Source organism: Scophthalmus maximus, chromosome 17, assembly GCF_022379125.1.
Source record: "Scophthalmus maximus strain ysfricsl-2021 chromosome 17, ASM2237912v1, whole genome shotgun sequence".
NCBI lineage: Eukaryota > Metazoa > Chordata > Actinopteri > Pleuronectiformes > Scophthalmidae > Scophthalmus > Scophthalmus maximus.
The window spans coordinates 16,246,712-16,262,581 of record NC_061531.1 but is presented as its reverse complement, the minus strand read 5'-3'; the positions used below and the strand labels follow the sequence as shown (position 1 = coordinate 16,262,581).

The 15,870-nt window shown below is 46.2% G+C and overlaps 1 protein-coding gene across 2 annotated transcripts in view; it reads right to left on the bottom strand.

The window, feature by feature from the left end:
• The window catches only part of znf385c (zinc finger protein 385C), a 121,336-nt gene that overhangs the window by 68,554 nt on the left and 36,912 nt on the right, over positions 1-15,870 (bottom strand). For both annotated transcript variants that reach the window (XM_035616580.2, XM_035616579.2), the window contains one exon: positions 2,840-3,169. In XM_035616580.2, coding sequence (XP_035472473.2) covers positions 2,840-3,086 — 247 coding nt within the window. In that variant the 5' untranslated portion in view covers positions 3,087-3,169. The remainder of the gene's footprint in view (positions 1-2,839; positions 3,170-15,870) is intronic.

Sequence of the window (15,870 nt, the reverse complement as noted above, 5' to 3'; positions counted from 1 at the left end):
TTCAGAGACATGCTGCTCCATCTGGTCCGCATCTTTTCTTGGAGAGTGACTCGTTCGCTTCTCAAAAGCCTTGCGAGGTCTACCTGAAGGTGAAGGAGGCCTGACCGTCACGGACTCTCCTCCACAGTCACCACTTGTTTGCAAGTAAAAGCAAAGGCCCGACATCACAAATACTAGGGGGCCCTGACATTCCTGTACATTTCTCAAAGATTCAACATTTCACTTATATTGTCAAGTCCACTGAACTGTAGTTTTGCAGTCTCTTGTTTGCGGAATAAAAATTAAAAAAATGAGGCGTTTGAGTTTCTGTAATTGGTTGAGTCATCGATTTGCGAAAGGCCAGAACCGCCCGTCAGTCAGCGCCACTTCACTGGCTGCCTCTTCTGCAGATTGACCGCTGTGATTCAAGCAACACAACATGTCTTCAAAGGCTATGGACGGAAATTTCCATGTTCCTTGTTCGGGGGGACAATAACCTGTTGCGGGGGTTAATGGTATTTACGTCTGGTTTCAAAGAACCCAGTTCTCCTGCCCTGATCCTCTGTCGTTCAAAAGGACACGGCAAAGGCACAGAGACTGATACATGTGCACAGAGATGTTTTTCTTCTCAGCAAAAAGTCGGAGCAGCACTTTGTCTATATAAACGCTATAAGCCATACTCCGTACGTGACATTCTTATGTGCTGGTCTCAGGCCTCGTCCAGACTGATGGAGATAAATGTGACGGCTCTCTGTCAACACTGGCATTTTTCAGAACTAATTCTTAAAGTTTTTTCTGCACCCCATGGACAAAAGTACTCAAATCTTCTTTTTCACATCCTCTCAGCAAAAATGCAGCGTTTACACTTTTGACAAACAGTCAGTGTCGATGACGTATTCCCCCCTGTGATTATTAAACTTCTGCTTCAACAGGGCTGTGTGTTGTCTTCGTTACGTTACCCTTGTCAGATGAAGCACCGGCAAAATGGTGATTTGATCAATTGTCATAACTGCTGCATAACAAATCTGGTACTAAAGAGAACTCCAGAGCTGAATTAATAATTCATGCTCAGACAAAACCAGAGAAACAAAAGCTGCATTAATCACATGAAGAATCACAGGCACCACGGGACAGACGATGCTGACAAGTTCATTTACTTACTGTATATGTTTGTAAAAAGTTTTTTCTAGACAAAACTTTGTGTATATGAAAATACATTTTTTCCGCAGGTGAACTGGAGGATTTCAGACATTCGCCATCTCTCAGTGAGTTTCAGCTCAGTCCTTCTCAATTTTTCACATAAGGCACCTTTGTTCTGATAAAAAAAAAACTTTATGAGAGTAGATTAACAAAACATCAGCTTCACATAATCCCAAGAGGACAAATGTGTGATCGTGAGTACATTGAATAACTCGCTGTGATGAAAGTCTGACTCCAGCGATATGTCACCCGTCTCCCGCTCCGACTTCCATGGAGAGACTAATTAACCATCATCCTTGGCTTTTCACTACTCAGTGTCATAACAACAGACCAAAACACGGCCGCGCGCAATATCATCCAATCTAAAATTAACACAAAACAAAGCTCTTTTCAATCCTTTCCACGTTTCCATGTTATTTCAAGAAACGGCTTCACCCCACAACCCAGACTGACATCACAGGAGGATCCGCCGTCTCATTTCATTTCATCAGGACAAACTGCGCATTGTGTCTGTAACATCGTGCAACTGCTTCAGCAGCTCTGCAACGGGGGTTTAAAGGCAAAAGGGAATTTTTGTGGCATTTTTCTTTTAATCTAATAGAACATTTTTGTGCTCTCTCTCAATAGACATGCTTCAGATGCTACAAAGGACATATTCAGAAATGAGTACTGCAACAAAAAAGAAGCCACTTAATGTAACTGTGTCGAACAAGGCTACTTCTTTGAGCATCAGTGCACTGGTGCGTCAGAAATACCCGTTTTTCAGGGCTGGACAACAGATCTCCCACTGATCTTTTGTAAAAATGAAATATCCTGATGTGAGAAAATGCCTGTTTCAAATGTTTGCTGGCTGAGAAATACAGGAAACATTGACACACCCCTTCATGCACACACCTGCATCCGAACAAATGATCTACAAGGCCCTGCTGGCTGTCGACAGTGGGGCACATAGAAGGCCACGTGATGGGTTCCTTCAGTCAGACATGTTGCATGTCGCTGCTAATTCATTTATATATATACTGTATATGTGTGTGTATTTCGTTTTTTACAGGCGCGTGAGCTCGTTGTGCGTCCGTGTGCTTTTCTTGTGTCTTTGTAAGTGTCTTGTTCGGCGTGCATCCTTTCGGCGAGGCTGAAGAAAAGCGAGCAGAGAGTACGACGAGGAGTGTGAACGAGTCAAACGTAACCGAGAGAATGATTCCGCCTGCAGTGTGAGTCCTAATCGAGGCTGTGACTAGAATGACAAAATGTCAAACCTCACTCTCGCAGCATTACTTCCAGGAGCACAACCGTCAAATGCAACCGGCACTTAATTAGCTTCTCACTTTTCTGACTTCATTCAGCTTTGTTCCGCACTCACGGCGTGTGCGTGTTTGTGTGTGCGTGCGTGCGTGCGTGCGTGTCCTCAGCCCAAGGCTCTGTCTGAACACATTTCAGCAAATAGAATCCAATTTGTTTAACTTCTATTGAATACAAGTAGGGCGGATTGGCTCACGGAGGCTGGTGACTGGTGTGCTGTGAGCAGTGTGTGGGATTCTGTTAATCTGCACGGTCCCATTGTGCTATGCAGTGGTACAACATCCAGCGGACTTCATCCACTGTTCTGCACGTACTGCACATCTAAATTTTGCAACAACAAACAAACGGACGGTCAGTCTACCTGTGCTGCTTGGCGTCTTGCCATTGCTGATCTGCTTGAGTCTTTTCTGGTGGGATTTGCCGCTGTAGTGAATTTGGGCCTGTGCGGCCGAGTTGAGCTGGATGTTGCAGACCTCACACACCGTGTAGCTCCGCTGCTTCCTCTCCCTCTTGGCTCGGTGGAGGGCAGAAGGCAGGGCGCCCCCTGGTGACCCCTCGTCTGGTACTGCGCCCTCATCCTGGGCTTCACAGCCTGGTTGCACGTCCATCTGAACTCCCAGCGCGGCGCCGAACCCCCTCCGCTCCAGCTCGCCACTCTGCAGAGCTGATGGGCTGAACGGACGTTTAATACCTGTGATGGAAGAAGAGGGCAGGATGAATACATGACACAGCCCACAGAGGACAGATAAATATTATTATGATATAGGTTTATTTAACAGCTAAGGCATCCAACACCACGCTGGGACAACAGATTTTCCCAGAGTACACGTCAGATGCTCTCTCTCGCTTTTCCGAAGCATCGCCGCATTAGCATGGGCAGCAGGGCGCGAGACAGGAGTGAGGCCGTGTGTACCGATGGAGGTATCGTTTTCCCCAGCCTGGCCCGCCCAGACTCACCCAGCATACAAAGACCCCCCTGTTAATACCCGATAGCCACAGGGGACCCACCGGCAGAAATACCCCTGATTCCCAAAGCTTTGTAGAGGAGTGTGCGTGGAATCTGACTTGGGGTCAGCTCCTTGTCATCGGCCCCTCCAAACACTGTGCCACCTTCACCGTACACACACACACACACACACACACACACACGTGAGGATATGAGGCTGGGCTCGGCTGCATGTGCATGTTCACGCTGTACAGAGGTGGAGTCCGAGCGGCGGTGGTCCTGGGGTGCGATGACGCACCACTTGGGGGAGACAGAGGGCTGCAGTGCGGCTCTCTGAGGACCTGTGAGGCCCCTCTGTCAAGCTGTTACACTTGAGATGACTCCGTGCCTGCGTGTTGTCTGTGCAGCCGTGCAAGCCAAAGTGCTGCAGCAGTAGCCGTGCTGCCTCGGATCAGATGGGCAAACTGGAAAACAAGCGAGGGTCTACGGCTTGTGAAACAGCCCCGATGATGGTTGCTGTTGTTAAGTTCAAATCAGATCGGCCGAACCATGGACACAAATAAGAAACCGCACATGCATTAAATATAGGTGAATGAGAGCTTCGGCTAAGCCCTGACCCGATGGATATTTGGGGAGCTACCAGGGGAAGCAGAACAGTCAGGATACATCAAACCAGACAGACGAGCAAAACACATTTCTGTCAGAAGAGGCTGCAGCTCGAACACCTCAGTTTTTCCAAGCAGAGCTCCGCGGTCGGAGGAGGAGAAGAAGCCTTCCCCGGGACACCGTCTCACAGAGGAGCTGTTTGTTTCATACGCAGCTACTGTCTCTATAAATAAATGAAAAGGTACGTCTGTGGTACTGTAGCTCCGTGAAGGATTGAGACATCAGCGTTGGACAAAAAAAAAAAGGCCCCCGAAATACACACGGCTATGCATTTCTGCTGCCGGCTTATTGCGTCCGCCTCCAGTTATTTACGTAAACAGTGAAACCACACACACACACACACACACACACACACACACACACACACACACACACACACACACACACACACACACACACACACACACACACACACACACACACACACACACACACACACACACACACACACACACACACACACACACACACACACTTAAAAAACACATTAGGGCAAGTCGCCTCAATGAAAGCTGCTATTCATGTTGCCAATCTGGGAGCACTCAAGAGGCTCCATCAGATGTTTTCTCAAAAGCTTTGCGCGACGCTGCTGCTCCCTGGCACCGAATGGAAAAAAAATCTCTGCGGTCCTCCGACCACGCAACCTCCTCCCGCGCCTGCCAAGCCACTCGGCCACGCACCCCCGAATTAGCAACGCTTGGAAAAGCAGAACCTCTCAATGAAGAGCCGCTGAACATAACGCAGCATATTTCACGTCCCTGTGTCGTCTGTCACAACCTCGCGTGAAGCAACATCGCTCGTGTTTTTGTTCTTTTGGAGATGAAATGCGAGGGTCTTGACCTGCGGCCTGACATTGTGTGATGCGGCTCAGCCTCCCGCAGAGATGGCCTGAGCATGACCAGTGTGACAATCTTCTCACTGAGGAAGTATTTAGATTTAAAATGCTCACAGTTGATTTTGTCCAATTGTGTGGAAATGAAGTTGAATGTGGAGGAGGAAGGTTTTTCCACCTGCTACATCATCATCATCATCATCATGATCATGAATGTGTGAGTGTTTGTCATAGAGCTTCAGGAGAACTTTTCCATAATGGTGACTGAGTGTTGTCTGACTGAATCATGTCAGACAGACGTGGACGTTTCAAACATCAAATGTGCAATTTGGATTTTCCCTTAAAACCGGTTTTAAAAGAACTTTATGATCTTGATCAATCTTTTTTACTATGAGTGGTGGGGTCCAGTTTGGGCTGTTTCAGATTTGAGATTTGCTTTTCTTTTTTTCCGTCTGTCGACCTCCAGCTGGTTTTCAAGGTTCTGCTGAGAGTCGATGAGAAAACAGACGAACCGTGATGAAGAAACAGATTAGCCGAGATTTGGAGTGTAACGCCTTTAATAAATAATACCTGCGGACGTTTTTGTTATTTTGATTGTTTATTTGAATATTTTATTTTTAGATTCAAATTGTATAATCTTATGCTCGCTCTGGCTGGAGAAAGAAATTGATATCATGTCTGAGGGCTTTAAAAAATAATATATATATATATATATATATATATATATATATATATATATATATATATATATATATATATATATATATACCAATACCCTGGATGTCCGGAGTGAATGAACAAGCTGCTTGTCTGACAGTGGCTGTGTGAGAGGCTCACCAGGACCAAACGGTTTTCAGAGCTTTCACCCGTGTGCGTGTCTTTGCATCGAATGTCCTGCAGAGACTTTCAAGAATCTTTCAGCCCCCGGTTAGAAGCTGTGTGAGACAAGAGCCCCTGCCGCGTGTGCACTCAGAGATCTGCAGGATGACACCGGGGCCGGGAGATTGTCAGGGGGGTAACCCCCCGGGGGAGGAGAGGGAGGGCGAGGAGGCTCTGCCAGCTTTGACATGACCACTGTTTCTGCTGTGTCTCACACACACGCACACACTGCAAACCCTCCTCCCTCGGCACATCCCTCCGAACCATCAATCGCTGCTATGATCTTGCTGGAGGACCCGGGCTCACACAGCCCAGCGGCTCCGCAATAAAAACTCTATTTATGTTCTTGTGTCTGCTTGCTCACCGATCCTGAAATACTACAGCACTTTCACACCAGCCCCAACCACCAGCCCACCTTGAAGAGAGCTGCCCCCCCCCCCCGCCCCCCCATCCACTGTGGCCCCACTGTTGGCATGTGGGGGCGACGCTTCCTCCCGGTGTGTTCTGAAAAACTGGCCTCGAGACGGACCAGCGCAAACACTGCGATGTATGTTCGCTGCTCCTAAACCATGCTGACGCAAGAAGGAGACACGGGCCAGTGCGAGGCCAATGAGACGCAGAGATTGTCATGCTCGTGACAAGACCATGTATAATACAGATTGTTAGAAAAACCCATCTGTGCAGTCCACGCACGCACACGCGCACACACACACACACACACACACACACACACACACACACACACACACACACACACACACACACACACACACACACACACACACACACACACACACACACACACACACACACACACACACACACACACACACACACACACACACACACACACACACACACACACGGAATTCAGCAAACGTGAACAAATAGACATTTTGACCTGACTAAATATATCCTCTGTACCCAGGATACATAAACAGACACAATCAACAATAATAAATAAAAATTAAATTGTAAATAAGCCAACAAGCATGGCAGGAGTCCAAACACTATTATGCATACACCGTCTCCGAGGACACAAACAAAGGGACAGAAGGTATAGCCAGAGGAAAACACTCCTGACTAAACAGTCGGATGCAAAAAAAATCCCAGTTGTTTGAATTCCCTCAACTTTAAGCAGTGCTGACAGGGAGGACGGTGAGTAATACGACTGTGGGCGAGGATCAAAATTCTTAAATGTGAATATATTCTGGTTCCTTTGCTCGTCTGGGACAGGAAACTAAACATCTTTGGTGGGCGGACGAAACAGAAACATCATCTTGGGGTTTAGAAATCAACATTTGTCACCATTTTTATGACATTTGATGGACCAAACGACTGATCGATTGATCGAGAAAGAGTAATGGACAGATTAATCGGTTATGAAAATAATCGTTAGTTGCAGCCCTACTGACATCAGAGGATCAAAATAACCGCAGGGAATCGTGACATTTCACTACATAAGTTCAGCGACGGGCAGAGAGAGACAGAAGGGAGACGCATGGAAAAGTGAGCGAGCGGGAGATTGGTGATGGGAGCACAAAGGGCCGCGTAATAATTGGCATCATCAAAGTATCATTACGGTCATTACTGCAGTATTGTCATTATTGCAACTGCAGAAGCAGAGCCCGGGGTTCTTTGAAGCTCCGTGTCTTTGTGTCCAATGTACAACAGTGTTGGTTATGGAAAGTCCAGGCTACACTTCCACTAATGAGGGTAATTACACAGGAATCGCTTCTGTGCTTATTGAAGAAGCTTCAGCTACATGTGCGGCTGACTCGGGACGAGTGTCGGGGCTCTGACCGAGTGTTTGCAGCGCGTCACGACGAGCCCACACCTATACGTCCCAGAGTAAATAAGAAGCAGTGGCACATGAAAGTGTGTTTTCTCTAATCTTTTGTTTGCAGCAGTTCTTTGCCTGTGCACAGGGACAGTAGTGTTTGTTCTCTCTCTCTCCGTGTGCGTGTGTGTGTGTGTTAGTGTGTGTGTGCGTTTGCTTGCGCGCTTGTCGGGGTGTTGTAGAAAGAAAAAAAAAACAGTTTCACATTTATACATTTATACGCGGGTGTGGGTGCCCTTGCATATGTGTGTGCATGTGTGTGTGTAAACGTGTAGAGAAAGAAGAGAAGGAAATTAGAGCAGTCTGATGGGGAAGTGAGAGATGATTTAACAAGCAAAACCTCTCCGGCATCAACACACAGACTCGACATCACTGCCAGAAAAAAACAAACAGCTACAGTGATGAAGTCCCATCTCTAGTCTATCAAGTGCAAATTACTTTACGGAAAAAGTTGCCAAAGTGGAAGTTTTTCAATTTTCCTCCCCTCTTTGGAGTAATTGCAGATTTCTGACGTGCAAAGGAAACATTATACCTGTTATACCTGCACTAGGTTGTGTTGGAGAGCGTGCGTTCCCTAATCTCATCTATTCCTCCCACAGCCCTGTGCGGGTACACGTACGTCGGATGAACTTCATCGACACCAACTGAAATGAAATAACTAACTAACTAACATTTGTCACGTTTCAATTGTGGTAATTTCACCACCATTTGAAACTTTGAGTCATTTAACGTTGGCAATTGCACAAAACAACATATTTTTAACCATAAATCGATGACTTTCACTCCGCTCGCCTGAAAAGTGGCTCTTTTATCGCAGCGTGCGGTGTTAAGCTATTTTTAACTAAAGTGGCATCCCACCGTGACATCACCCATCGGTTTGTGAGCTGCGACCAGCGCCATCGAACCAAAGGTATTCAGTTTACAGTCGTAGAGGAGCAAAGAAACAAGACAAATTTCACATTTTAGAAGCCGAAATTAGAGAATTTCTACTCTACTTTTAATGAAAAGTACTCAAACCGATTAATCGTTGCCGCAGCTCCACAAAAATGTCATCTTTAATTAAAATTTAATAGGTATATTTCTAACCCCAGAATTGTGTTTATCATCAAATTCTCATCTCAGAGCCCAGATATTGAAGACAATATTCCACAGCAAATATTTCCTTTGCCTTTGAGTTTTGACTCGCACAAGCACACGTCCTGAGCCCCGTCTCTTTCTATTATCTTCCACATTTCACATTCATTCCACATTCATCTCCTCTCTTCCTGTGCTATGCCCCCGGTCAAGCCTAGCATGACCATGGAAATTTACAATTTGCAAAAATGCGCACAACCGCCTGCGCTGAATAGGCCGACTGCATCCAGTGTGGCCCTATTCATTGTTCGACCACACAAAAAGAAAAAAACGATTCAAACATCCGTCTGTCTCAAGAGTGCTAAAGTTAGCCCTGTGCACGGAAACGGGCCCACATTTGCCTCAACAGTTTCACCACAAACTCAACTGGGGAACTGCCCAGTAAGAGTAACCACAGACACTGGGAGCGGTTCCATACAACACCAGATATACTTAGACACGGACAAACCCGGGTTGAGCCACAGTCAAAACACACACACACACACACACACACACACACACACACACACACACACACACACACACACACACACACACACACACACACACACACACACACACACACACACACACACACACACACACACACACACACACACACACACACACACACACACACACACGATGAGGAGACACAATCATTATTCCCACATCCTGCAGGGCAGACATTTTGGACGGCAATTTGTCCAGAGGCCTAACAGGTGTTGATTTTTACAACGGGCTATGGCCACGCGCCTTCTGCCCTCCTGTCATGTTTATGCCTGCTTCAGCAAAAAAACACCGGACACGATCGGTGACATCCTAACAACATCGGCATCGTCGTGACAGTCACAAGCAAAAAATCCGCGAGACGCGTTGAATTTGTTCTCAAACAGGAATAAATCCAATTAATTTCATAACGAGTGACTGTCTTTATCCCGGGAGGCATCTGTCGGCTCCTGGGGGGGGGGGAGTCACGCCATTGGTGGCTGGCGTATGCCGAGGTATTCTGACGAGCGGATTCAGAAATAGCATCAGGGACATTCGCCACCTCTGGCTTAAACATTCATGGCTCAGAGAATCGCTCAGAATTATTAGGACTGACTAGCGCTGGCTTCCCCCTTCGCTCACTTTCTTTTTTAGGGTTAATTATGCTGGAAACAAAGCAGCCCGCCACCCCTCGGAGGAGATCCTGACAGTATGCTTTTGTCAATTATTTAATCACAAATTTTACAGCCAGTCGTATCAGTCTCCACATCCAGACGGTGGTGTGTTTGTGTGCTTCGTCACATGTCTGGGGAGCGGGATTAATTCAGAGCTGACAGGACATAGATTTTGCAGAGGGAGAGTAGAAGGATTTTTTTTGCTCCCAGATAAGAGATTTTAATCCTGCGTGTATTTAAAAAAGGATGAAACGGGCTAAGTAAGAATGATGGGCCTCTATCAACTCATCTCCTTCTCTAAACACCGATGCAATTACTGTCTAATACGTTCCAATAGTTACCTCCGCAGCCCACGCCGCAGTGACAGAACTATGTAATCTTCCCACACAGCTTGTGTGACAAACAGGTATTGCATGCACTCTGCAGAGAGGCTGCTCCGGCCTGAATAGCATGACTAATGGAGATGGGAGGAAACCGACTTGTCTTCAGGACAGAGGAGGAGGATGAGGAGGAAGAGGGATGGAAGTTGGGCACTGAGAACCATTTCCTCGAGGAACCTCCTTCCCTGCTCGCAGATACCTGCTCCCTTTCTCGTAAACATGTTATTCCGCGAACATATTTTTTACTTTTTCAAATGTGGGCAGATGATTGTGAGTCCATAAATAAAGAAGTACACCACGGTGAATCAGCTGGCATCCGTGGTTTTCTCTTTGGGAGGGGGCAGAGTGGATGTGTACGGCAGACAGCCTCTCACCCGGCCCAATGTATAATTGAGGAATCTGTGCCACTTTGACCGCACACACTATTTAGACAAGATTGACCAAAACAGATTCAGACAGCTGGCAGGGAGAGAGGGGGGGGGGGGGGGGGGTTGAGGGCTCCTGCTGTCGTGACACAAACACAATCCAGTTCCCTGAATGATTCCCTGGGGAATAAGTGAAAATGTAGAAAAAAAAATCCCTATCTCACACGGTTAAAGAAGGTAAAAAAGAATCCAGACTAGCGGAGGGACTCAGTAATAAGAGACCACAACGCTAATCATCTTAAAACTGCTGTGACAGATACAGGTATCTTTAATTTACTAATTTAGATTTGCACCCTTTTGTTTTCTATGCTTTTTTTGGGGGGGGGGGGTTTACTCTATTATCGATTTTAATGAAAGCCCTCATGTTTCCCTCGATGGCACAAGCTTTGAAACACACCTGACAGGTCAGAGATGAGCACGAACGCACAGTTGCCACCTCGCTCGTCTTCTTCTTCCTCCTCTCACATTAACATGCTGCGGACACACTCCCTCAGTGCACACACTCTCACAGTGGGAGAGCAAGATGTTGAACGCTGACAGGCTGATACCAGCACTCATTCCCTCCAATACATTCTGCCCACTTAAAAAGAAAATCTTTCATGAGATTTTAGAGGGGCCAGATTGAACGTGTCTCACGTATCCTGTGTGCGTTTCCTCTCACTGGATTGGTTTTGCCTGAGGATGCCAAAACCGCTGCATTGCTTTGCCTTTTCATCCGCGTGCTCTGCTTGTAGCCCGGCTTCGGCTGCGGAGAGCTGTTGATCACCGCAAAGATCGGACTGCATTACCTCCATCACTAACCTGCAGCTAATGCCAGCGAGGAAGTTCATTAGGCACAGGGAGCCGAGTCGGTCTCCCGCACGCGGACCATTTGCCTGCTCCACTGTAAACATATGCAATTTAGTGAGAGGCAGTTTTGTGCAACAAGCATCACAAACGCCGAGCAGACCGCGACTCGACAGCATCCGGCAGTGAATGTGGATCTTTCACCACCGAAACATGGAGATGCACGTTCACACAGTCGAACAGACACAGCAGCGGGGAGCAAGTGGAACAGGTTGTGGTGATGAAGGAAGATAAAGAGCACTGCTGCTGCTGCTGCTGCTGCAGAAGTGCTCTTTCAGCATGTGGGTTGAGAGTGTGATGCATGTGTCTATCTGTGTGTGTGTGTGTGTGTGCGTGTTTGCTATTGTGGTACCAAACAGCGAGTGACCAAACCAAAATTATCCAGGGATCAGATACGGCGTCGATGCAGGCATGCAAAGCTGTCTTCACCAAACACTTTCCCCCTGCATCCATCCGTTCGCTGTCGCACTCCCACACGCCAGCTCCGACAAGTGGAAGGAGCAGTCGTTATTTACGATGCCATGCTACTCAAAGGGACACAAAAAGAAGATTACATTAATTATATATATTTAGACCATGTTGGGGAAGATGAGCACGGCCCCGGGTGAGGACAGTAGTGTCGTGCTGTACTTACACTGCAGAAAATATCCTTCTACATGCATTTAAATTATTTCTAGGGCTGAAAGTATAATATTTAAGACTGATGGTATGCAACAAAAAAAGAAAAAAGATGCTTAAGCTGAATTCCATGATTTCTTCTGGCCACTTTGGCGAACAGCATAAATTTGAGCAACATCAGAATTCATATTCTTGTCACATGGCAACTCTGCTCTAATATATAAACTCTTTTTTGTTTTTTCAGCTTCACAAACTCCTGAAGGGAATACCTGGCATTTCAGCTGCTCAATGTTCCTCTATGTTTCCAAGCGAGTCGCTAACTTTTGCTTGTCTGTCTGTCATGTGGCGCTGGGCAGGAAGTGCACAGAGGGTTTTTGTTAGAGCTTTTGTCGATGGCAACAGCGGCTGCCATCAAAACCAAAAGAATGACATTAGAGCGACGACAACGACTTTGTCGAACTGATGAAAGTTCGGGGCGAAGTTCGGGGCGAAGTTCATCTGCGGGTTTGTTGTTGTGAGCAACTCCTTTCGCATTTACACGTAGTAAACTAAAACATGTTTGGTGGAAAAATAAATATAATTGCCAAACATAGTTGCCAAAAAATTTTGTAAATCTGAAAACAAAAAAAGAATCTCCCTCCCTCATGTTTAAAATCTGCTTCTAGTCAAGAATTTAGGTCCAACTACAATATAATCATTCTTAGATATGTAGTTTTTGAAACAAAGATTGTTCCTGTAACCAGCGTCACAAAAGGGGAAGATGAAAAAAATCTGTATTATTACTGTCTGGCACAGACTTCCCTCGAAACAAGTTTAATAATCTAAAGCAAATGGGGCTTGAAACGATAATTAACATCGTAATAGGAAACATACGTCTTGATCTGCAACTCGAGAGAAGAAACTCAGGTGAGAGGAGGACAATCCTATAAAAAGGCCGACGCTGTGAATGCAACGTGGTGACGCACGCGCTCCCCGCTGAGTTCATTGCAGTTGCACGCCGCGTCGTGTATCAACATGCATCTCGCACAGTCACACCTGCGCGTCACTCAGTCGGCCGGATGTTCCCCTCTGTAACTCGTATTGTCTGCGTCTCTCATTTCATCTAATCCAATAATCAAATTTTAAACAATTTTTCTTTGTCAACAAGCTGTTCCAAAGCATGAACATGAACAAAGAAAATATTCCTTAAAGGAGTTCATTGATATTATTTGTTGTCCGTTTTAAAAAAACACAGTCATTATTCAAGACAGCTGAGCGGTCACTTTAAATCCATTTTATGTGAGGATTAAAGTGACCCCAACTTCCTGTTACGAAAAGAATGCAATTTGTTTTTGTCCCGAAGCCAAGAAGAAGGAAAAAAAGTGTCACACCTTTTGGAACTGCATATAACCGCTTCGTGACTGCTGCACACGCATGGCAGAGACTATGATCAGATCTATGAGCGCACGTGAGAAAGTGGCAGAGCCTGTGCCTCGACTCTGCCGTACTTGCTGTGATCGACAAAGGAGCAATCAGAGCGAGGCTGCACTCCGCTGCCGCCGCAGAGGCTCCAGAAGGAAGAGGTAGTGATGAAGAGCGGTGGGAGCGGAGGCGGAGGGTGAGTGGCAGTAGTAGCAGCAGTAGTAGCTCCTGTTAAACTGTGCCGTCCATGCCAAGCGTTTGAAGTCTGTCTGCTTTAACCCTGTGACCCATGACTATAAATGGAGTGCGTGCTTGGAGTCTTTCTACAAAAGGCCCATAAACAGACGATGCTCAGTCAGAGCTGACAAGCAAACCATCTCGTGGTTACTTCTGTGTGGTATCTGGGGTCACATGCAATCTTTTGTCTGGAAACAGTCTGTGGTTGAGAAGAACAATGCTTCTTCACACACACACACACACACACACACACACACACACACACACACACACACACACACACACACACACACACACACACACACACACACACACACACACACACACACACACACACACACACACACACACACACACACACACACACACACACACACACACGACTGTATATAAATAAGTGCCTGAAACCTGAATTATCTCAAATGACCAGTAGAGGGCGACTCCACTGCAGATAGTTTCAATAGAAGTGCATTGAGAAAAGTCTAATTTATAGTAAAAATGGACGTTAAAGCTCACACACCAATGGGTGACGCCAAGGTAGTTTGCTACTTGACAAACACACACACGAACACACACACTAAAAACACAAGACGCTTTCCTTCTGGTCCTTACGGTGATGTCTGTAGAAATCTAGTTTGCTACGTTGCCGTACAAGACAAACTAGCCTGACCTTTGAACTCCGTGGACCAATTAATCCCCCCCCCCTTAACACTCAGCCCTGAACTGGGAACCAGATCGGTCTTTCAACTCCTAAACATCACGTCCTTCCCTCCGCTTGGCACAGAGCACCACTGACCTTACTGGGCCTTGTTTGAGCGTGTTGCCAATTTCCTGTGCGATGTGAGAAGGTCAAGGGACCTGCTAAGCCTGGGGTCAGAGTACGCTCATGAGGAAAAACTGTGCAGCATGTGTGTGTGCGTGTAATGAAATGAAATGATGTAGCGCTAAAAGTGGCAGATGTATTTCAAAAAAGAAAAAACAAACCTACACACGACTAGTACACAAAACCTCTCCCACCCCTTTTCTACCAGCTCATAAAATACCCAGAGGAAGCTATTAACACTGTTAAACTGGGCTAATTACGTAGCAGACACTTCTAACACCGTGTGTGCGTTAGTGTGTGTGTGTGTGTGTGTGTGTGTGTGTGTGTGTGTGTGTGTGTGTGTGTGCAGACGCGAAATGAGCATGTGTGAGAAATCTCATAATTGCATGATTGTGTCATAATGTCTGTGCGTCTTCAGTTGCTCTCGCAGGAAGTGAAGGGAAGCCGCCGCGTTGCCACTCACAATTACCGCGCTATTAATAACAAAACACTGCGCTGCTGCAGCCGTTAACTGCTCTAGCAAAATAGTTTTTTTATCACCGTATCAATTATTCAGCACTTGGCAGTAAACAGAATCTGCATGCCCTTTATGGCTGTGCAGACACCACACCGTTGGTCATGAATCTGTTTCCTGTAATGTATTTTTGGGAGAACAGCGCAGATCAAGGGCCCTCTACGTCACTGTCTCGTGGCAGTGACAGAGCCGACTGCTGCTCATCGATCTCGTGCTGAACTGCTGCAGAGGCATTAACATACTAACGGCTACTTAGAAGCAGGGGATCAAATTCTTCCAGTAGCCGAGAGGAGCCCGGGACGTGTTGATGAGCAAGTTTGTTGTAAAGGGCTCCAATATACAGGTTCACATGAAATGGTTTAGACCCGGGTTCCCAAACCTTTTAAAAGACTTCTGACCATGTGAGTATATTGATTTGAGGTAGTTTGCAAAATACAACTATATACTATACGTTGCAATGTTGCCTGTGTAGCTGTAACTTGACCGAATGCAACTGTTGCTGTTTCTTATCTGTCATTATCACCTTAGAAGAAATGTTTGGATGAAGAAAATCTGATTGCAGATAACATTATTTATTTGAATCCAAAAATGTTGGGATTATTTTCGATTATCCCGACCCATAGTCTGATAATGGATTGTATTCATATAGCGCTTTTCTAGCCTGATCGACCACTCAAATCGCTTCTACAGTACAAATCACATTCAACCA